Source organism: Macrosteles quadrilineatus, unplaced genomic scaffold (assembly GCF_028750875.1).
Source record: "Macrosteles quadrilineatus isolate MER2022 unplaced genomic scaffold, UCM_ALF_1.0 Scaffold_4__1_contigs__length_99947679, whole genome shotgun sequence".
NCBI classification, from domain to species: Eukaryota; Metazoa; Arthropoda; class Insecta; order Hemiptera; family Cicadellidae; genus Macrosteles; species Macrosteles quadrilineatus.
This window is the reverse complement of record NW_026542597.1, coordinates 88,379,742-88,403,897: the sequence shown is the minus strand read 5'-3', so window position 1 is coordinate 88,403,897 and position 24,156 is coordinate 88,379,742. Positions and strand designations below refer to the sequence as shown.

General features: G+C 35.3%; 3 protein-coding genes across 4 annotated transcripts in view; 1 reads left to right on the top strand and 2 right to left on the bottom strand.

Moving 5' to 3' along the window:
* Positions 1 to 79: 79 nt before the first annotated feature.
* Positions 80 to 5,897, bottom strand: LOC128993122 (uncharacterized). The gene is made up of 2 exons (XM_054416880.1): positions 5,831 to 5,897; positions 80 to 799 (listed from the first exon to the last, which is right to left on the bottom strand). The coding sequence occupies exons 1-2, from the start codon at positions 5,843 to 5,845 to the stop codon at positions 80 to 82; spliced, it is 735 nt and encodes a 244-aa protein (XP_054272855.1). The 5' UTR covers positions 5,846 to 5,897.
* A 3,713-nt stretch (positions 5,898 to 9,610) lies between these two features.
* Positions 9,611 to 14,819, top strand: LOC128993116 (BTB/POZ domain-containing protein Tiwaz-like). Of its 2 annotated transcripts, none has more exons than XM_054416872.1 (5): positions 9,611 to 9,653; positions 12,309 to 12,410; positions 13,122 to 13,303; positions 13,799 to 14,024; positions 14,570 to 14,819. In XM_054416872.1, exons 1-5 carry the CDS (start codon positions 9,631 to 9,633, stop codon positions 14,808 to 14,810), a joined length of 774 nt encoding a protein of 257 aa, XP_054272847.1. In that variant the 5' UTR covers positions 9,611 to 9,630; the 3' UTR covers positions 14,811 to 14,819. The 2 variants fall into 2 exon arrangements, with proteins under 2 accessions (XP_054272847.1, XP_054272848.1); XM_054416873.1 differs by lacking the exon at positions 9,611 to 9,653 and adding an exon at positions 9,765 to 9,902.
* A 741-nt stretch (positions 14,820 to 15,560) lies between these two features.
* The window catches only part of LOC128992201 (apoptotic protease-activating factor 1-like), a 34,728-nt gene continuing 26,132 nt past the window's right edge, over positions 15,561 to 24,156 (bottom strand). The window contains exons 18-24 of the mRNA XM_054415667.1: positions 23,354 to 23,561; positions 22,254 to 22,502; positions 21,320 to 21,502; positions 20,086 to 20,352; positions 19,104 to 19,213; positions 17,973 to 18,121; positions 15,561 to 17,256 (exon numbers count right to left, since the gene is read on the bottom strand). Of these exons, the coding sequence (XP_054271642.1) occupies positions 17,219 to 17,256; positions 17,973 to 18,121; positions 19,104 to 19,213; positions 20,086 to 20,352; positions 21,320 to 21,502; positions 22,254 to 22,502; positions 23,354 to 23,561 (1,204 nt within the window). The 3' untranslated portion in view covers positions 15,561 to 17,218. The remainder of the gene's footprint in view (positions 17,257 to 17,972; positions 18,122 to 19,103; positions 19,214 to 20,085; positions 20,353 to 21,319; positions 21,503 to 22,253; positions 22,503 to 23,353; positions 23,562 to 24,156) is intronic.

Below are 24,156 nucleotides of genomic sequence, written 5' to 3'. Positions count from 1 at the left end.
AGAGGAACAACAGTGAATAAAGCAACGACAAAAACAAAAAATGAAATGTTTACTAACATAAATAAAGCAACAAATATTCTTAGGCAGGCTGTCTACTGAACGCCTGAGGTCCAAACCGATGACCAGGTGCGGGGAAAACATCGTTCCGAGGGCGAGTGACCGTGGGACGAGACAGAACTTGACTGTTGGGTCGGCCGGGTTGTTTAGGGAACTGGTACAACGGTGGTGTGCCAGGCCGTTGGGGAACTTGAGGTCGTTGAGGAGGCCTTTGAGGACGTTGAGGTTGAGGACGCTGGGCTTGTGGACGCTGAGATTGAGGACGCTGAGGCTGTGCTGAATTTTGCGGACGATACACCACGTTGTAATCAGGATTGCTAATGGTCAATGTCGGATTGTAGTTTTGTCCATTTTGGTTCGGAGCAATCAACTCAAAATACTCAAATCTCGCTTGAGGAGTGATTTGAGGCGCTGGTGCAGCTTGAGCATTGGTTTGAGGAGCTTGAGCGAAGGTTTGAGGAGCTTGAGCGAAAGATTGAGGAGCTTGAGCGAAGGTTTGAGGAGCAGATTGGGAGAAGGTTTGAGGAGCTTGAGCAAAAGTTTGAGGAGCTTGAGCAAAAGTTTGAGGAGCTTGAGCGAAAGTTTGAGGGGCAGTTGCTGGAGCCTCAGCTTGGCTTCTTTGAGGTTGATCGAACACTATGAGTGGTGGAGCCGGTGGAGGTGGTGGGGGTTTGGTTGCAGTTGGAAACTTCTTGAAACATAATACCTCTGGTATAGTTGTGACCCCAATTGTTAAACATAACTGCAACAAAGACAAGATTGTTTAGCTATTATCTTTGACTATCAAGTCAATGCTATTATACAGGTACATTAAAAGCCGTCCTCTAATCTACTAGGGACCGAGGCGGCGATTCAGAGGGCATTCCTCTACTTTCAGAGATATTAATTGAAATTTTGTATGGTTATAACCCCATTTTTCCAGGTATGTTTTGCCCACCTTTTTGAAACCGTCAATTGCCACTGAAGAAGGGAAAAAGATAGTAATACTGTCATCAGTTAGGTGAGTCGGTGGCTCAGTTGGTAGTACTGGACTACAAATTCGATCATGGCAGTGATAACGTGAATTTGTATTCCTATCTCACCACTAATATTTAGCCTACAGTTAATTAATTCTTGTACTGTACAGACTCATCCCTTCCTTCGTTCGATACGTTCCACACACTGGCCTCAGGCTCATATGTGGACAAGCAAATACATAGATAAAAATTGCTGCCAACCTTTTAAAAATATAAACAAAAATCAAAATAACTAGATTTTATTGTTACGAAAATAAATTAGGCCTGCTGTTAAAGATTCTTTATATTTAATTTTGTAAAGTAATGTTATTATAGTGCTTTAAAATTTATAGAAAATACATTATTAGAATAAAACTAGCAGCTATAGTTCTTTGTTTTGCAATTTATGGGTCAAGGAGACCAAAATTAGTAGCTAATTAGTTTGCTGCAAAAGGATACAAGGACGTACCCAGGATCAAAACTAGGGGGGAGCAAGCAGCATAGTTGAAACAGGGGTCGCTGGGGGTGGCATGGAGAGGGGGAGGTCCAGGGTTCTGGGAATTTGTTTAAAACAATATGCTGAAATTAGCTTTTTTCCTGTATGGGTTGCCCTTCTGATGGGTGGAAATGGACTATTCAAAAGCAACCAACGGGTGCACGAATTTAATCTACTACTACAAGATGTAAATTTTAATTATAAGTTAAAAGCCAATCATCGGTCTCAAGTAAAAGACACGACTCTCGGCTTTCCAAATAAAGGGCGTAAACCAATGCAATTCATGTGTAAGGTGTGTTGTACACCTAAATTCCTAATTCAGTTTAGGAGTTGGTTGTGAGGTTAGTAGCTAGTCATTCTCACTCTACCAAGTGACACACCCAATTCTTTCTTATATTCCCCTAAAAGATTCAAAGGTCTGGGAATAATTCGAGCAAAATGGGAAAGTTCTATACAGCATATAAATATGTGTGTAATTCTAAAAAACGTACAAAATAGCCATGTAAACGAGCTAATAAACATCCCCCAAAGAATTACCATGTCACTTCAAAAACTTCAAATAGAAATTGATGATATTTTTACACATGATTTTGAATTTAAAGAGAAAAAAAGAATTGGTTTAAATTTGAGATCAAAATTACAGTTGAAAGAATTTGAACTTTGGTCTAAATTACCATGTAAAGGTAGAGGAATAGAATTATTCAAAGAAGTGCCTAGTAGCAACGCATGGATATATTTAAAAAATGGCCTTACTACAGGAGAATGGATCACTTCATTAAAAATGATATCTGGTGTTGTACCAGTACGCAGCGTACCAGGGCGAAGCCAGGACGGAACCCTTTGCAGACATTGCAAGGAGCCTGAAACCCTTCCGCATGTCCTTGGCTCTTGTCCCTTTGGTGCCTTACTGCGTAATGCAAGACACCATGCTGTAAGAGCAATGATCGCAGAAGAACTACGAAAAAAAGGCTGGCAAGTAGTAGAAGAAATACATTGCACTGAAGATGGTGGATCGAACAGAAGATTGGACATTTTAATTTATGATACAAAATCTAAAAGTGGAATTGTAATTGATCCAACAATAAGGTTCGAAACATCAACAAATCAACCCCTAGAAGTAGATGAAGAAAAGAGGAAAATTTATAGTAAATGTGAAACTTATTTAAGAAACAAATATAATCTAAATTCTATATCAGTAATTGGCATAATGATTGGTGCAAGAGGAACTATTACAAAATTTTTTGACGAATTTTTAAAAAAATATAATCTTCCATCAAAATTAAAAAATGAAATAGTCATAAAAGTGTTAAAAGAATCATGTAAAATCATTCAAAATCATTTATATGGACAACGTTATTAATCTATGTTACATGTTATTTATATCGTAAATTTAAGTTTTTTTTTTTTACTGTGTCTAATAGGCAAAGTTTATTAATAAACTCAGTTTTCAAAATAAAATCCAGCTACTCTATAAACTCCCTGTGAGTGTCAACGGATACATAGGACTCATAGTAAACTACCACGGCTTTAAATCACAATATTGTCCTTTTTTCACAGTTAATAAATGGTACTCTTTCTTTCAAGTAAAGCTTGATTTGTCTTTGTACCTTAAAAATATTAATAAATAAATTAACCGCAATGGGTTAAGATCTATCTGTTCAGTGTTCACTGACAGTGACATGGGAGCGTTTCATAAACTCCAAATTTCACAAACTCCAACGCTTAAAATATTAAATGAACAGAGCGGTTCATAACCTCCAAATTTCATAAGCTCCAAATCTATAACATTAAAATAATCACTGTTTCACAATGTCCAAGTTTCACAAACTCCAACGTTTAAATATTAAATAAACAGAGCGGTTCATAACCTCCAAATTTCATAAGCTCCAAATCTATAACATTCAAATAATCACTGTTTCACAATGTCCAAATTTCACAAACTCCAACGTTAAGATACCAAATAAACAGTGCGGTTCATAATGTCCAAATTTCATAACCTCCAACGGTACAGTCTGGGCCAGAAGTCTCTACAGTGGTTGCCACAGTCGATAGCAGGCAGAACCACGGCAACCTCTGCAGCGACTTCTGGCAGAGACTGTACCGTTGGAGCTTATGAAACTTGGAGGTTATGAACCGCTCTGTTTATTTGATTTAAACGTTGGAGTTTGTAAAATTTGGACATTGTGAATCGGTGATTATTTGAAAGTTGGAGTTTATGAAATTTGGTGGTTATGAAACGCACTGTTTATTTGATATATTAACGTTGGAGTTTGTGAAATTTGGACATTGTGACACTGTGCTTATTTGAAAGTTATAGTTTTGGAGTTTATGAAGTTTGGAGGTTATGAAACGCACTGTTTATTTAATATTTTAGACGTTGGAGTTTGTGAAATTTGGACATTATGAACCTCACCCAGTGACATCTAGCGGTGAATAGACGAACTCGCCGCACTTTTTGCGGTGACATCTAGCGGTGATTAGGCGAACTGTTGCGCTCCTCGGTACTTAGAGCATTGACTTTATATCGACACGTGTAGATATATTTAGGGAATTTCCCATAGGGAATAAGCTATTACCATGGGTCTCATGGTAAGATCTTGGCTCGGGACCAATTTACTTTTTCGTTTTGAGGTCCCCAGACGCCAAAAATACCATTCGTTCAAATTCAAATGCCCGTTGGCCGTTGATCGTTAGCACGCGAGCAAAAATTATCCGACTTTGATGGAATTTGTCACAAACGTGTCAACCTACGTTAATTCAAACGAGTTCACAAACCAGCATGATCGGGCTATGGGAACGGGGGCTTACGGTGGGGTTTATAGGGTACAATTTGGGTTTTTCATGTTTGACCCTAAAAACATTAAATTCTCAATTTAATTCTAAACCATTTTTTAGAGCTTAAAAAACAAATAATTTAGTATATGGAAGCATTATTGTATTGTATGCCTACAACTACAATACTATAACCATAAGGAACTATAAGAACTATAAGAAGTGACGGAAAAAATTCCTAAAAGTTTAAATAAAATTTCCACGTTATATGTGGATAAAAAGAAAACTGTTGTAGTTTTCTTATTTATAGATATATTTTGATTGAATATTGCAAATTTATTTATTTCATACTAAACTATTAACATACAGTATCAATAAAAACACACCTTATTACCTTCCCTGTATCATCAAACCTTAGTCCTCATTCAAATTAATGTTATTCATATCTTACTAATATTATAAATCTGAAAGTTTGTGTGTTGCTCAATCACGCAATAACTATAGGACGGATTGGGCTGAAATTTGGCATGATGATATCTAACATTCCCGATTAACATATAGGCATTTTCTTATCTCAAAAATCCTTCCAGGCTCCACCCTAGTGGCTCTGTAATTCCCCCAAGCCATTTCATTGTTGTGGGGTTCCATTTAAATCTAGAATGCCAAATTTCATGAAAACCATAAATATTAAGAACAACTGTGTTTTACCCAAAAAGATGTAAAATTTAAATCCAAATAAAATTAGACCTTATTTGTTAAAATCTTATCACAAACAACCGAGTTATCAGTTTTTTTTTCTGCACAATTTAAACTGACTGCCATACTTTTAAGTTAGGTTCTATTAAATTGCGTAACTGAATGTAGAAAAACTGATAACTCGGTTGTATGGTAAAATACTAATAGGATACTGTATATCAACCACTTTTTAAGTCTTTATTAATACTGTAAATATTTTACAACAGGCTATTTTAAGTAAAAGATGTTACAATGGCGATACTTTTTCATCCAGCCACATTTTTTACAACAAAACAAAAGATCCTGTGATAAAAGACGTGTTTCCAACTTTTTGTGGAAAACAAAATTTATGTTTTAAACTCATACAACTGGCGGAAACAAAAAAAATTCCAACAAATAAAAAAATTTCATCTTTGGATTGCTTAATGCTTATAATTGGTTTAAAACACGTGTAGATAACGCCGGTGTCCGCAAACCAGAGGTTTGCATTCCAACCCACAAAGACCGGTACTGTATTTAATTTAGCGTAAAATACATTTTTTTAATTTTTTAACATCTTCTCTCTTTTTTTCCCATGAAATTTAGACCAAACAGGAGGACTCGCTGGCGATAGACACACAAACAGAAATCCGAAAAACACCCGTTATCGTATAGTATTTTCTAAGGTGAAAAAGTTGAAAGAAAAAAACATTACTCAACCCCAAAGAAAACAAAACTCCAATTTTACTTTAAAAAATATAACTTTTTGGATAACTTAAAGCACATAAAAACTTACCGTAAGGAGCAGCATCCTGGATGGCCTGTGAGCGTCGGCGACCTTCTGAGATTGAGAAAGTCACATTCTGTCCTGTTTACGATAGAGTTAAGTGTCAAAACAAGAGTCCTGCAGATGTACAAATAAGATAACAAACTGAGACAACCCCTAGACGATCCGACAATGTTGCAACAGTTCCCATTCCACAGATTCCATAGTGGTTGAAATAATTGAAACATTGTTATGTCATTGTCTTTGAGCACTGCAAGTATATGTCAGATTTTAAACAAATGAAGTATAAGTGTATGTTACGGTAACACTTGATTATGTTTACCCTTAGAGGTAAAGTTTACAATGGGCAATTTGGTCGAAATGGGTTTAAATTGCAAGAAATAAATGGTTACATCAAATTTCACTCTGTCGGACAAAAACACACAATAGAATAGTTTTCAGAGGAGAATGAAAAGTCTATGGGAGAAAATAGGTTTAATTCATGGCCGGGACTTGAAGTGACAATATTTGTTTACAAAAACAATATCGGCGTCTCTTAACCTTGGTTTTGCCCGTGTACTTGGGACGTTTTAAGCAAAATACGTGATACCATAGCCTCCTCTAATACAAGGCCGCGACGTTTGTGTAACATTGTGGCAACGTCGCAACAAACGAAGATCAAAATGTGATCGTAGGTCGCATCGCACGGCCTATCACCATGGTAATATCAGCAAACAGCAATAATAAACGTGGAAAGGAAACATAAACTTTGCGCATACGCTATGAGTTAGTGCAACAGCTGTTTCAGTAGGCCGGGGCTGCGGCGTTGCCACTTTTGTCTTGCCGCGGCCTTTTAGAGGAGGCGATACGGACAGCAAACTGTACTGAGCAATAGTTTAAGAAGCGCCGGTATCTAAACAACCAAGTCTTTGCCTTTCTTTAACCGACTAAGCCACCAAATGAAATTTGAAACCATTAATGCGTTGCTGTTAATGAACGAAAGCCAATAAATTCATGTTTTGTAATGGTTATGCAGCACATTGTGCCTAAAACACTTTAAAATTAGGTGTCACTTGAAGGGGGTTTACATTTAAAATATTTGAGTCACTCCCCAAATCCCCCCCTTTTGGGGGACACTCATGAATTTTTAAAATCACAAAATGAAACTTCCTGCTAAGATTGCACGACCCTCAAAAGGATATCTCTATATATTTACTTGGAAAAATATTAGATGGGGGGGGTCTTGACTTTTTATTCACCCTGTATATATCGATGGTATACACAATCGTAATAGACTTAATAATTCAATCACTTTTACTAAACAGCTGCTTTTGCATTAGCAGAATTGAAAACAAGCTGGAAGTCGTTTTGAGAGGTTATCTTTACATATTATCTGTTGAAAATAAATTACTTTTATACAAAATTATATTGAAACCTATATGGACCTACGGTATCCAACTCTGGGGAACCACTTCCAACTCAAACATAGAAATAGTTCAAAGGTTTCAATCGAAAACACTGAGAAAAATTTTACAAGCACCTTGGTTTGTCACAAATAAAGTAATTCATCAAGATACGAAATTACCCTATGTTAAAGAAGAAATAAAGAAACGAAGTGAAAAATACCAAAGAAAATTAGAAACCCATCCAAATTTCCTGGCTGTTAACCTCCTCGACAATAGTGAAGCTACATAATAGGCTCAAAAGAGTTAATCCAATAGACCTTCCTAATCGTTTTTAGTTAAACTTTTTAAAAGTTTTTGTATGTTAGTGCACTTGATGGAGTGTAACTAACCCATGTTAAAATGGTTATTGAATTTACTTATTATTCTCGTGTTGAATAGATTGTAAATAAATACTTGTTAAAAAAAAAATCTTTACATAACAATAATTTCGTTTTCTAGCTTTGATTTGTTATTTTATGATGCAATGACGAAAAATATAGTTCACCACACGGGTAAAAATTGATTCAGCTTCGCCTCGATGGTAAAACTTATTGACCTCGGGTCAAAAAGAGCCACTTTAGGCCCTTGTGATGAAATATACTATTATAAATACTCCATCGTTTCGCAGTGGTTAAATGACTGAACGTTTAGTCTGTATTTATTTTTTTGTATAGAGAAAATAAGTAATACTGTTACATGTTCGCAGATACTAAACTGTGAACCATATTCTGGTTGTTTCAAACGTATAATGAATTTGGAAACAAGTATTTGTAAAATTGCGAAAGAGCAGAAAACTAAAGCTGGCGTTTTAGGGGTGGACCTTATACCCAAACCCCCTGGAATCTTGAATAATACATAGTTTTCCCGAATACATTTCCTACCCTTGTTCAATTTCTATTACGAACCTCGAGTGCGAGTTTTTATTTGACCAAGCCGACTGATGTGAATGATGAAGGTCTCTAATATCCCGAGGCTGTTTACATAGCTTCAACATGGCCCAGATATCTCGCCGGCATCAGGGACATAACTATGTTTTGTAGACAAGTTTTCCATTCAAAAATACGAGATAAGTGGCTAATCCACCGTTTTTCGATACGACTGATAGTAGAATTAAACAAATATTTTATTTATACAGTATAAAAAATTGAAACATGAATTTAGTCATGAGAAAAATACTTTTGAGCAATATTACTTATGTTAATATTACTTATGTATGGTAAAATACTGACACAAACTCTGAAGAAAAAATAATACATCTATAAATCTACAATCAACTGACATTCTATTGTAGGAATCATTAAAATCCGCAAATTTTGTGATACCGGTTAAAAAGTAAGTTTAGTTACAGTGTACAGTATGCCTATCGTAAAGCGAATTTTGCGAAATCGTTTTTAAGCCGAAAAGTAGGTGCTCATTGTGCTGTAGCCACTAATAATCGAATGACAAAAAAACGTAGTCAGCTGCTTCTGACAAAGTTTGCTGTTCTAACATGCAGCGTTCATCTTGTATGTCTTACATTATTTGTTAAATGCAAAATCAAAATGAAAATTATTTATTGTAAACTTATAACATTTTATGTTCCTTAAAGTAAAAACCGAAGAGAAAATACAAGTTTATTATGGTAGCAATATATGGGATGACCAGTCGACCATTTAGAATTTAGACAGTTGGGATTTTAATAAAATTTAATATAAGTTCCTTTATTCAAAAGCTCTTTGACATGGGGACGTATTTAACAATACAGTAGGTAGTGCATTAATATATCCGAAGATACTTAGTAAAATTATTAGATTTCGAATTCAAAATGTGTAAACAATGTTTTGCTAATCAAAGGAAAAACTAATACTAACATATTTTTCAGCAACGTCTCAAAACACTTCAGTTTTTATTACACAAGATAAACCCGTTAAATTACAATAAATGTGCAATATTTTATAAAACACTGTTAAGCATTATTTTGTCTTTTACAATTTTCACACGACTTCGCAAATCCAGCAGTCGGCAAATTGAATTAAGCTGTGTTATTTATAGTCGGCAAGGTTAGCTGCATGGTCAACAATAGACCAGCTGGTGAACACCTGTGTTTTGGTCGACAATCGCAAAAATGCCGTTCGATATACTTATCGATAAGATTACCGATTGTCTACGTTCGTAAGGAAAAATGTACATTGCAAAGTTAGATTACTGTATATTTATTTTCTTCGGAATTTGTAAAAAAAGTAACGAAACTAAATATAACTTTGATTACTAAAATATATTACAAATAACATTTAAACGGGTTAAAGGCCAGTATTTTATTTACTACTATCCCACCCACATTTGCATGAAAATCGCGATCTGTTCGACTCGATTCGATGTTTTTATCGTGTTGTTTAGTGCGTGAAAATGTTCAAGCTTTGCTTTATCTTGTAAGTAAACAAGCTTTATCATTGAGTCTGTATCTATACAGAAGAGAAGCATTTTGTGATTATTACCGTTATAAGTCATTATAGTTTACATTTATTTATTAATTATTTGAGAATACAAGTAAACAATACATGGTGGATAAACAATTATTGTAATAGAAATTGCATAAACACTTGTAAAACATAAGAATACGAGCATGTTTTTCAGCCATAAAAATAGTATTAACCGTGGATTTTACGGTGTTTAAAATGGTTTGTATGACTGTTTTATTATAACTAGTGGCTTTTAGGGGCAATAGCCCCTATATTATATCCTAGCAATTATTTTGTACAAATTATTAGTCTCATGGGTTACCCTACTTATTACTTATTACGGGTTACCCTAATTATTGTTTAACATTTTTGTATATTCCCCTATAATATGTATAATAGTTATTACATACCTACATAATGCATTTTGATGTCTGCTCTGTTAAAATTAAAATTCCAAAGGACTGTTAATGCGGTGTGTTTATAATATAAACTTTCTAATAATAATACAACTAAGGAACTTTTTAAATAATAATCTTTATGACTTATTAATTAAATGTATATAAATTTCTTTGAATATAGGCACAAATTCACTTAGATAAAACACATGGAGATATTTTTATTTCAATAAATGCAAATTTTTGTGAAAACTTTATCTTTGTAAACTTAAACGGCGTATTAGGATCTGTAGATATTCGTTTTATTTTTGGCATGAAAAATATGTTCCCTTTGCCTACTCCAGTAATTACTTCTAATTTTACACTTTTTCAGATATATCTAACACAATTAATCGTACTACATTAGCTAATCCAGACCCTAGGTTCATATTTCTTTATGAGCATCACTATTGAACTAACTTTTAAAAATAATTTGTGTGGTGGCCTTTGACTATTAATACAACGTGGTGGCATTCCAGATGGTGAATTTATACAGTAAATTGGTATGATCAACCTCTCTGTAGGGTTAGTATACATATTACAGTAGGCCTACATATTACATGTTACCATATGCTTTAAATAAAGCTAAACCACATGTTTTAAAGTAAACAAAGCAGACATGAGCTAGATTCCCATGTTATTTAAATGTGAATTATTTTATTCCGTATAAACCTTTAGGTGCATAATTGAGAAAAATGAATAATTTTCCCCAAAATTTCATGCCCAGACCTTTAAAATGAGACCTCTCCCAGCTTTCTACGGCCTCCCGTTCGCTCACAATTTCATTGTAAAATTTTGGGCTTACGGAATTAGATATATAGATTACTATACTGAGACCGGTGGCCTTTAGCGGAGCTCTGTATGTATCGTCTAAACCAGACAGTTGTACTGAATTTGCATGAAATAAATTTCACAATGCAAAATAAATTCCTATAGGCATAATACTTAAAATCGATAAAAAAGTATAACATTAGAATTGCATTAAATTCGTTATCAACAAACTAATATCTGCGTGAGCACGGAAAACTGTTTGTGGATCATACATATAAACAAATTACGTCACTGGCCAAGGCCCCACTAGAAAAAGGTTTTTCTAGTGGGGCCTTGCACTGGCCCGTATTTTATGCTAATAACATTAATATCCGGTGTAGAAATTTTTGACTGTTCCGTTTAAATAATAATACAAACCTGTTTAGTTTCACGCCAGTGACGTCAATTGTTTAGGTTTATGATCCATAAAGTTCCTGTTCTAATATTCGTGTCTGTGTTGAGTAACTTTTTTTATTACACTGAAATTATCACTTGTGATAGCAAGTGATATTTTCCCGCAATCATAATTATTATCGTCCCCTGTGGCAATATTTGCGATATTTGCCAAAAACTTGAGATATGTATCTTGTTATACATTTGTTTTGTGTATTCAGATTATATAATATTTTGTGACAAACGGGCGTACAAGCGACGATGTAGCGGAAGGAACGTCGAAGTTAACTAAAAAACATTTTCTAAATTCGGTTTCCGTATCCAAGTTGATCATATCTTGAGTTTAAATCATACTTAATTTTAAGGTTAGGGGGTTAGGGGGGTTAGGGGTGTTGGTTAGGGGGGGGGGTTTAGGGGTGGGGGCTTCGCCATATCACTAGAGCTACTGATTATTATTCTAAAACTTCCTTACTCATCCAGTTAAATATTTTGGTGATCTCTGCGCGGCCAAGAAGTTATTTGATAGCCCATAGCCCACGCACGACGCGTATTTTCCCGTTCGACAAATTCTTTCTTCACATACCTGTGTATTATTTCGTTTTATCAATTCCTACCCTTTAGTATATCCTTAATCTTATATCTATCAATGAAGTTTTAACAGTAATACCGTGGAAAAACACACACACTTGTGTTGGTTACTCTGAGACAATATAGGTTTCTCACAAAGTACCTAAATAAGATTGTTGTTCACTTTGTTGTAATTTTTCGTAGCATGGAATTTTGGCTCTAAGTTTCGGGGTTTTAGATGTGACCGAACCCAATAAATATTAAACCCAACAATTTGGATGTGGATGTACAATAGATTTTACATCCCAAATTTTAGAGTTGGAATTTGGAAATGAAAGAATTGCTTAGCATTGTTGTGTATTCAGCTCATCTCCAGGGTTTAATCATCAAAGTAACGCTTTAAACATTGTTGTTTCAACAGACTAATGGTCACCTATTGTTCTGGACTTCCTCCAGAGATGAAGACAATCACACTGAACGTCGGTGGAGTATTGTTCACTACTTCCCCTTCAACTCTGACAAGGTTATGTCATGGTGTAGGCTACATAGTTAAAATGTAGTGATATAGGCTGCATGCCAAAAGTCATAACTATTCCAGTATTGACATAGTTTTAGAAACTCAAACCATTATTGAACTAATTATAACAGTATCATACAGGATCAGAAATATAAATTTGTTAAGCAAAAGTCTTTATCTACTAAGCTATACAGGGTGTCCTGTAAGTAAACAGCTTGCGAGTCAAAATAAAGATAAAATCAAGCATGAAACTTTTTCTAAAATGGATTCCAGGGTATCCCCTGTTTATTTTTTACAAACCTTAACATTTTTATCTTTTTATTGTTCCAACCAATCTTTATGCAACTTAACATGTCTGTTAAGGTAGAACAAACCCATGTTAGAAAAACTCACTTGGTCTAACAATATTTAAAAACTGTGGCTATTTGAAATTTTAAAATGTAATGATTAAAAAACGGCTGATTTGTGAAAAAATGTGAGGAACACTTTTATTTAACATTCAAAATTTCCTATCAAACGACACCAAGTTCAAAAAGATCAAATACAAATTAGCCGAAGTATAACAATTTGTAGTTGTCAATAAGGCCAATTGAGGTGCAACCTCAATAAATAATAAATAGCCTCATATACACCTCATTTACCTAGCATCAAATTGATTTGATATTAGCCTCATTTTACACCTACTATTTTTAAATGTATTCTCACAAACTACAACAGGTATCCTGATTCACGGCTGGCCCAGAACTACAAGCCAGGAAGAGAAACATACTTTTACGACAGAGACGGTGAAATGTTTCGACTCGTTCTCAACTACGTTCGCAGCGGGAAGCTATTGTTGCCTTCATCTTTCGACCAGCTCGACCAACTTTTGGAGGAAGCTCACTACTACAACCTGTATTGTAAGTTGAACCTAATATACTCAAGTTAACCTTTCAATACTATCTTTGTTCATCAGATCAGCCCATTCATTGAGACAAAAATATATAGTAAAAAATTATAAAGCTACTGATAAAACGAAAATATAAAGAAAATATTGTTTTGTTGGTTTAGTAATTCAGAAGGAAGACTTAAGTGTCAAGAGCGAAGAATCAACAACAAACAGTGATTCAATCATAAGAGATGATAACATTAACAAATTGAGTATTAGACATTACTTTTGCTATCTAATGTTTGTAAACGTTGCACCTTTCATTGAGCATAAAAATTGCATACTTTTGGAGTAAAGCCTTGTAGGCAAGTCACTATCCGTCTGCAGATTAGTCCAAGTGAGTGTGTATGTGTCATCGCATAATCCTAAACTGCTCATTAAACGGAGATTATTACATGAATTTAAACTTACATTTTACACATGAAAATCATTAGTGCACTAAATTAATCTAAACCTTCCCTTCCAGCAATGTACGACGATATAGTCCAGCTACAAGAAAGCAGACAAAAGGAACAAGAAAGTGTCGAGACTAACAGAGACCCTCCGAAACACCCTAATGAAGAGACTCCCGCTGACCAACGAGCCAAAGCAGACACAGAGAACGATACAGATTCTGCGTACGAGTGTGTGATCGTGTGTGCTGATGAGGACGGCAAAGTGGAGAGGTGGTTTTCTGCTCCGGTGGACCTCAGGTTCGTAGTAAGATCGGAAATATTTAAGTGTAATGAGAACAAAGTCCCCTTTAACTTGAGGTTTGGGTAAAAATATGTTTGGAAGCAATTGTAGTCCATCAAACTTTTCTGATGTTAAAAACATAATGTAGAAAGATCAAACCTATTTGCAACCATTGTCATAAAACACTTTAACCAACTAACTCCTAAATCTAGTGTACTGTGATACTTTAAAGCAACCTTCCATAGGTTAGCAACAGCACAACAATTTATTCCGTAACACTTTCAGATTATTGCCTTACCTAACATGTCCTCTATACAATTAAAAACTCCTTGTACTACAGTTCTCAAGAGGAATTTAAACTATATCTGTCTGGGAAACCGAGGAGGTTGTAGAGCTCACCTATCTGATGATTGCTGGGTCGGTTCCAAGCGTAGTCGATTCTGGAACCAGTTGCTGTATAATTTATTTGTCATTGGGCTATTAACTTTGGTTTGTACCAACAAAAACGTAGAAATTTCAGTGGCATACTAAAAAAAGGTTTTAAATACTGCTATTTATCCAGGTTTGAGAGCAACGGCTGTCTGCTGGGAGTCTGTGAGACCATGACGGGATATTCTCACATTCTGGACTACCGGGACTACATGGCCCGACCCGGTAACACAGTCCCGGACCACTTCAACATCGCGGCCATCGTTGCCCGTCTACTGAGGGCCGGCTTCAGTCTCGTCTCCAGCAGCAGTGGGATGGACGAATGGCACAGGGAGTTCTACTTTGTATTTGTACGGAGCTCAAAGAAAAATTAATCTAGGAAATCGTTGCATTTTTATTCTTTTACCATATCTTTACCTGTACATTGCATTGGAGTAATCAATCCCTGTGTGACAATTTGAAGTGAAAAGCATATGCAATTGTAAACAAAGCTAATGTAAACATTAAAACGTTCTCCATATTTCATAAAATTAAACAAAAATTAATTCTGATATATGCTGGACATGGTAACAACTGTCAAAGCTCAAAAGGGAGGGTCCTAAGGGGTTTCAAGATTGGGAAAAGAGAAACTTTCCCAGGAACGTACATTTGGTTATATAATGTACACGTTTAAATTTGTTATGGGGTTTTTATACAATACGAGGAAAAATTCAAATTTGCAATAAGATGTCAGCTTTAGTTGCTCGCATCTCAAACTTTGGTGCGATAGTGATTTGGACTGCTTTCCATTGAATTGCTTAATGTATCTCAGTATAAAATGCCATTGACGTAGACAATGATGAAAAATTTATATAAGTACAACTTATCATAAAATCAAAAACACACACAAAATTCAACATAACACAAAAAATGGTCATAAAAAAATGGTCATGGTTATGGTCATAAAATTAATAGTCAGCCAAAATAAAAGTATACCTTTGAGAAACAAATATTTAACGGTTACCCTAGAACAAAATAAAAAAAAATCTTTTGCTAAAAGGGGAAAAATAATCCAAAATATAATATAAATAAAATTTTATATAAAACAATAATATACATGTTTCAAAGATAAATATGTATGTAAATACTAAATAGTCTTGTAATAACATAATAACAATATTTTACTTACCCTAGTAAATGCATAATTAATTGATACGTGAACATATTTCTATCACAATATTAATTGCACACGCAACTTGTCATCAATGACTTTTTGAGCTAACTACTGTAATGTAAAACTTCTACAAAAAATATAAATATCTTAACATGTAAAGAGCCCTATAGCACATAAATTGTTCATTAGTACATTTTACTAATTAAAATTTTAATACATGATTATTTTGTTTAATGTTACGGCAATCGTCAACGTTATTGTACAAAATATTCCATTCTTGGAGACCCAGATAGTTTACACAGAATCAAAATAATGTACACTGTTTACAATAAGGAAAATATTATAATAAAATACACTTACTAGTTTACTCAAAATACTTAATACATTGTGGGTAACGAAGCTCACTAATAAATAAAAGGTTGATTTTTCAATAAAACTTAAAAATTAAATGTTGGTAAATTTTAAAGTAGTAAAGTAATACTTTTGAAAATAGGCCTACCTCAAACAAATGTCATATAGTCTGTCCTAGTTTTCGAAATTAATTTCCTCAATGAATGGTGTTACACATCAACAGCCAAAGTAATAGGCAATAGTAGTCAAGACATAGTTGAATAAAAGCATAAACAAATTGTATATTGAATAATAGGTCTACTGGTCTACTATCTTATACTACACTAGAACTCCAATTATCCAAATCAATTGGGACCGGACCCCATTTAGATGGTTGGATTTTTACCAAAATTCAGAGTTTTTTTAGAAAATGCGCCGAATCATGCCGTGCTTTTACTGCCGTGATCGGAAAAATAATGCTTTCGTCACAATTGCGCAGTACGATTACGCTTTTTCGTGACCGCGGGAATCGATGATGGTGTCTACATGACCCTTGGATATATTGAACATTTTGTTGCGATAGCGAAAACTGATGATGATGTCATTGTTATCGCAGGAGACAAAGATAATTCCTACACGACTGTGAAATATGTTAATTGGTCACGAGCACAAAAACGATGACAATATTTTTGTGACCACGGGAACAATGATGGTGTCTATATAACCATGGGATATATTTAACATTTTGACACGATCGCAAAAACTATGACGATGTTATTGGTACCATGGGGACAATGATGGTGTCCAAATGACCGTGGGACATATTTATAATTTTTCTGCGACCGAAAAAAAAACTCTGACGATGTTACTGTGACCAGGGGAGACGAAGACAGTTTCTACACAACTGTGGGATATGTTCAGTATATCATTTTGCCGGGATTTGCAAATAACGATGACGATGTTTACGTGACTGCAGGAGACGATGATGGTGTTATAACGATCGCGAGACAGGTTTTGGATTTTGCCGCAATCACGGCTCCTGCCTTCTTTAATAACAATTCTTATTACTATGGTTTTAAATTATTTGTATAAGTAATTTGGATAATAAGGGATTCGGATGATTGGTGTTCGGATAATTGGAGTTATACTATACTCTTTATTTTAATCATGCCTTTATAAAGGCACTATTAAGGTAAAAGAAATGTGATGGTATCAATAAATATAAATGCACCCAAATTATGGTTAGTTGCACATCAGCCTTGGTTCTTCTCTAAGTACAAATCTACATCCAAATCAGGGTCAAGTAGAGAACTGTCTGCTCAAACGTTGCATTGGATCTGTGAACATGACAAAACACTTCTGAAATTGACAAATCAAAACTCTTGAGATGAAATTTTAGTGAGTCGGTGGCTCAGTCTGCACCACAGACTTCGGGACCAAGACAGCGATGTTGTGGGTTCGGATCCTGGTACCTGCCGCTATTTTGTATCGGTACAGTTAAGTTATAGCAATACAGTTATATTTACAGTTCACCCTTGTAGCTCCTCCCTTGCTTTACTGGATATGATCCATGCACAGGCCTCTGTAGCCCATGTGGACGGGTACAAGGAGAAAGAGGTTGTCAACCACTTAAAAAACAAAAAAAACTGAAAAAATCTAACATAACGAGCTAATCTAATCAACGTTTTAACGAGTCAGTACCAATAGTACCAATAGTACCTATTAAAATGATTACTGACACCTTTGTTGAATAATCCTAAATCTGAAGATTCATTTAATAATAATGAGTTTAATCTTAATAATTAATTGGACGGAGAGGGTTTCTCGTGGCTATTCTCAAGGGCAATCCTTAATTACTCTCTCCTTTCCAATTTTGTTCAAGTTAGTGTATTGGACATTCATAAAATATAATTGACATCAGCTGTCAGAGGATCAAAAACTACGTTATTTTATTTTAAAACTGGCAACAGCATTTTATCTGCCAATGTCAAGGAAATGAGATGTCCATGTGTATCAACATCGACACACATAGGTTTTGTTTTGGTGTACTCACTGAAGTTGGAAGAGTTGAACTGATCAATGAGGTGCAAATGTCCGTCGACGTCGACTGTGATGATTGTATCGTTGTCTGGACACATGACCACCTTGGTCACTCTCAGCCTCGCTTGACCTACGGCCCCTGTTGAGGTCACCAGCAACACCCTGTGTATTGGAATGTGTATAAGATCATTTTTTAAACAAAGTTTTACTAGAGCAACCACATTCGATACTACATACTTGAATCCAACCTGTGTTTCTTATCTATAACCATTAAGACATCCCATCTATATGGATCAGCTGTAGCCAATTTTTTACTAAAAAAGAATGTAGTTGTGTGAGCCAGTCACAGATTGCGCTAGTATCTAAAACTCTATTTTGTACCTTAATTTTTGTTACTGGCATAGTTGCTGGGTCATAACAGTTGCTATAGCTCATAATAAATCATTCCATCAGTTTGACTTGGTAAAAACCATCGGGCATTCGGAAGAAATCAGTAATTTAGATCAGCGCAATCTGTAGGTGGCTCACATCAACTATGAGAAATTTGGTTAAAAAACTGGCGACAACTTTTACATGGGGATGGAATGTCAAGTTTTATTAATGGTCAAAGCAATAACCTAACTATTGACTAATTGACTAAACAAACATATACAGGGTATCACTCACCTGAGACAAGATTCACCCTACCTATAAAATATTCCACTCACCTAAGAAAACATTTTTAACAACTACGACAACATTTTCAACAACTACGACAACATTTCCCTCACCTACAAGAACCTTTCCCCCACTTACGACATTTCCCTCATCTACATTTCCCAGCCTACAACAACATTCCCCACACCTACAACAACCTTTTCCTGTACCTAAAACAACCTTTCCTTCATCTACAACATTTCCCTCATCTACAACAACATTTCCCTCATCCACAACAACATTTCTCTCATCCACAACATTTCCGTCACCTACAACAAACTTTTCCTTCATCTGTAACAACATTTGCCCCACCACATTTCCCTCGCCTTAGAAAACATTCCCCCCCCCTATTCACATTCCTCTTACCTAAGACAGTATTTCCCACATCTACAACATTTCCCTCACTGATGACAACATTCCCCTACCCAATGACACTGTATAACCTCACCTGGACGTCGTGGCTGCACCAATGACACCAGTCCGAGAAACACAAATACTTTTGATCGCCTCGTCTCCTGTGTTCACTGATGTATCCTCTAGTGTCAACATGTCCCACAACTGTAACAATATTGACATGTTTGATTATATTTTGAAAATCAAAGTTTTAACGAGTCAAAATATTTGAGATTTAATCCAAAAATAAACATTGAATAAAATAAACAATCTACTATATTATTAAAGTGATACAATCAAATTTTATGTAAACGATTAAGGCCATTTACCAAATAAAAATATAGGCATGTGTCACATCAAAATTAAGCTTAGAGTGTGTAGATTTGCCGAAAAGTATTGATATGGACAAATTTCCTATGGGCTCTGCCCCACAGGCTGATTTCCAAAGGGCTACGCCTGGCATGCTTCTAAAGTTTACATTATTTAATTTAATTTAGTTAATAAAACAGCTGGTCAGTACAATGAAATGGTGTTTATTTACTCGAAAAAGATGTTTGTGATGCTTTATGTAGATTTAGGAGGGTTATGTTTGGTTTTAAAGAAAGGTTGTATACGTTTTGTAAAGTATTGCTCATAGTTTCATTTTGTAATTTATATAGTAAGCTACATGTAAAGAGGCTTGACTTAAGTTGAAGAATTATGGTAAAATATGTCATTCGTGAAGCATCAATATGAAGCGATTGATGCTGTTGCTACACTAAGGTATGTTGTCATATACTTTTGGATCTATTAACATAAAAAGTAAGTAGGTTTACACTTTTGAATCATTTTATATTTTCAAACTAAGTCATAGAGTTGTGCCGTATTTTAAAACACACATCAGCACCACTTTAATAGCTCTCTAGGTCACATTTTCTTCCCGTTGCAAAGCACGGGTATAGCAGCTTGTAAATAATTATTACACTAGGTGTAAATCATCAACAGCTGATCGATTTGGTAATATATCTTAGATTTAAGATTACCCTACAAAAACTCACCCGTATTACCCCGTTTGACAGTCCAACCGCCAGTTTTGTCCCGTCGCTAGAGAAGCTACAGCTAGATGGTACACCTTTCTCTAGCAAAAAGCGGCGTGGCTCTGGTTTATTGTCAGCTATGATGTAGAAGTTGACACTCGCATTTAGAGGGCAACAATTCAAGGTTACCAACATGTCGGAACTTAAGTCTGCTTCACACAGTTCTACTGTATTGTCCAACTTTCCGTGGCAAATAATTGAACTCCTGCCCATCCTTAGACACCAGGTCTGCAACAAATACCACATTCACTGCAATCATATGTTATAAATGTATTTATGACAATGTGTAATTGAATTATATAATTCTTTCTCATTATTATATATGACAGATAATATTTAAAATTGGATTATAAAAGGTATAATGTTACCTGGATCTGCCAAAGTAATCCAAATTGCTGTCTAACGACTACGCGTTTCGAAGCAGTATAAGCTTCATCTTCAGGTCGTCAAGAACACATTTCACTCATCAGAGGTCGTCAAATAAATATAATTTTTACACAAAGTCATGACAAACCTGTCTAAGTGCGCGCACGCGGTTCGTAGGCCTACAGTAACTATTCTCCGTCCATGTATGTGTAAAAATTATATTTATTTGACGACCTCTGATGAGTGAAATGTGTTCTTGACGACCTGAAGATGAAGCTTATACTGCTTCGAAACGCGTAGTCGTTAGACAGCAATATGGATTACTTTGGCAGATCCAGGTAACATTATACCTTTTATAATCTAAAACAGTAATCCTGAGACAAGAAACAACATGAAGTTTAAAATTGGATTTGGGTTTATGAGATTAGGGAAGCAAAAAGAAATAAATTATGGCAAAATAAAATCAACGAGAAATCCACGGGTCTAAAAGCATCAAATGTAGGTCTTTTTGTAGTTTTTAATTTTTTTTTGTGCCACCTTTACATTGTAGGACGGTAAGCTATAGCATCGAACCGTTTTTACATTACTTCAGGCTGAGCCGAGAATTTTTGGCATTATAATTCATTAGTGACTGGCAGGACTTAAACCAGTGACTTCAGGGACTAAAGTCAGGCGCACTAGCACTAGTCCAGCTCGTTACCCACTGTACACAGTAGAGCATGATACAATAACATAATAGGAAAATACACCTGATTTAATTTTTAATTTTAAGACACTAACACAAATAGTGCTAAGAGAAACAAAAGATTTGAATCATTATCTAAATTACCTTGATCATCCCTTTCCTAGAGACTGTGATTAGTTCCTTGGAAGGTAAAATGAAGAATTCAACCAATCGGTCAGAGAGATCAAACTGCAAATTCTTCTTCACTTTTTTGTAAACTGACTTTTCTTTACAACAGTGTGTCGTTTTTGTCTTTTTGTTTTGTTCAGAGTCTTCTCCTGACCAAACCTAGAAAGTGAAAGAATTTAAAACATTGTGGACACAAAAAAAAACATCCTTTTGGATGCTAATTATATCCGGGAACTATCATTTGTCAAATAACCCTAATAGATACAGCTTGTCTCTAATATTTCTGAATTTTACAGTTCTGAGACAAGGCAAACTGTGTCACATACCCTAGACATAGTTCAAAGCTTGTGTCAATTCTCGGTACCGATTCTTGATACTACCGATTCTTGGACATTGGTATCAAGAATCAACCAACAGCTTCCTTGATTTGTTACTCTCTGGTAATACAATTAGAATACCTAGCACCATAAAATATTCAACATGCCTAAAACTATTTACAATCAGATCATGCAACTTTTTTGCAAGATAAATCTTGTTACAAGATTAGGACACGTTTCAGTTGTAATAGTTGTTACAGGAGAGAAAAAAGGATTATTATCTATTAATTAATGATTTTAAAACGTCCAATTGTATATTGTGAATTATTTTGAAGAGGGGGTCAAGTTAGCGAACCAGAGCAAATTTAAAATTTACTCCATGAAGATATCCTGCATTAAGGTTATGTTTTTTATCTTTTATCTGTCTATCTATTTTTCTGAACTGTAATTTTTCAGTGAAGCTATCTGAACTCAACTTATTTTCAAAATAATTCAGAACCAGCCACAATGTATATGGTTTCAGTTATTATTGCTGACACAATTAGGCCTAATTGAGCAATATTGAAGGATTCCTGAATTGATTGATAACTCACTAGGATCGTTCTCCTGAGTCCGACAATGACGTAGACCCTCCCTCCGATGTTCTTCACGCCAAGCTTGACGATGCTGTCTGTGCCATCCACCGTCAGCAGTTGTTCCATGTAGCCTTCCCTGTCCAAGAACACCTGACCCGAGGGAGCCCCGATGGCCACGTACTGTCCGCAGTCTGATATTCCACAGATGTTTATGTCGCCACTCACCGGCACCGGCAAATACTCGCTCTCCTTCAGGTTCGTGATTTTCTGAGACAAAGACACTTTTACTTTTCTGGTGTAGAAATTCCAAGTGAATGATTTATTGTGCATCTATATGCACCTGGAAATTTCTCAGATATACAAGTAGAACTATCTCTTTTCAAAAAATACCTATTGGGGTGATGTAACTTAGGTAAAAACTCTATGATTAATGATTACCATTATAAACGTATCACCGAATATTCAATTTTGTTTTGTTTGATAAATCTACATAACCTTTATTAATCTAGACTCCAATAATACAATCTTTGCTCAGTTAGTACATCAATTTTCAACCTTTTTAAACATTTCTCACAGCTAATTAAGACATGTGCCACTGTAAGCTACGCTACAAAGTTTTGTTTTTTAGCATGCAGAAACAGATCAAGCTTTTATGCTTAAAGGGCCACACAGTTCTGGAATATCACTGTCTTACTTGCATACATTATGTGATTGGGACTTTGGCAGTGCCAGATTATTGGGCGTCTTGTAAAAACAGCCGTTATTACAAGACTAGCAGAAGTATCGCTAAATGAAAGGTGGAAATGGTTGGTTGGCGGGCCATTATTCCGTATTTTCTTATGCTTTCTCTAATTTTAGCAGCGATATAAAATCGTAAAATTAAAACAACATTTCAAACGTGTCAACTATAAAATGGGTTGGATTGGTAAGAAATATGATTTTACATCTGCCCATCACTCCCAACTCTAAAAGTGCAAAATGGCTTATAAAAAAGTATACAACAAAATAACATTGAAAGAACCGGACCATCAGATGCCGAAGCAGGCTTTCACGATACATTGTTGTATAAAGCATGAAAAACTAAAAGCTTTTGTCAAAACAGCAGAAGACTACGGTACCTTAACACAAGACTTGAGCGTGGGAGCGACCAGCACACAACCAGCAGACTGGCCGTTCTGTGTCCAAGCAACCACAAAGTTACTTCTCATGGTCGCTCGTCTGTCAACGTGAATCTGTCCAAGTTTCCACAATCTCACTGTAGAGTCGTCGTAACAAGCCAACAATCTGCGGTCTTCGGTCTCGTCCATTGCCAAGTATTTTATGTTCCTGCAAATAATCAATACCTAGATGTATTTGCAGTTTATATACAGGGAAAACGTTAAAAAGTTTCCTATTGAGTTGGCTAATTTATTATTCACTAAAAGTGTTTCATTCTTGAAAGGGTAAGAATAAAAATATTGTTAGAGTTAAGCTTATCTTGAAGAAGTGTAGTTAGGTCATAGAACATATAGAAGATACACTATGTACAATAATATTTAGTCCTGAGAGACTTTGCCAAGTGAACTCTCTACCACTCTCTCTATACTTGACCAAGTCCCCGAGGGGACGAAATATTGTGCACAGTGTCTCTGATGTATGTTTTATTACCTACCCTTCTTCAAGGTAAGCTAACTGATATCCTCCTTATTCTACAGTTCAAAATCCTGGCCCAGAGCCTTTCCATGAACAAACTCTAAACTCTGAAAAAGTCTTATCTTAGGACAGAATTTAATAGAGTTATGCTATGTAATCTTTTTATAACGTATCTTGATCTCTGATTTTCTTGGGTAAACTGGCTTAACTAAATTCCTAAAAAAAAATTCTTACTCTGCCATTTGGCTTTCCTTTAACTGACTGACTTAATATTTTTCAACTCAGTTGC

What these genes read in the sequence shown, in the direction of transcription:
- LOC128993116 (XM_054416872.1), top strand. Translation starts at nt 9,631, where the DNA reads ATGTTCAAGCTTTGCTTTATCTT. An exon ending in TTCAAGCTTTGCTTTATCTT is followed by an intron (nt 9,654 to 12,308) that starts GTAAGTAAACAA and finishes TTGTTTCAACAG; the next exon opens with ACTAATGGTCACCTATTGTT. An exon ending in TCCCCTTCAACTCTGACAAG is followed by an intron (nt 12,411 to 13,121) that starts GTTATGTCATGG and finishes AAACTACAACAG; the next exon opens with GTATCCTGATTCACGGCTGG.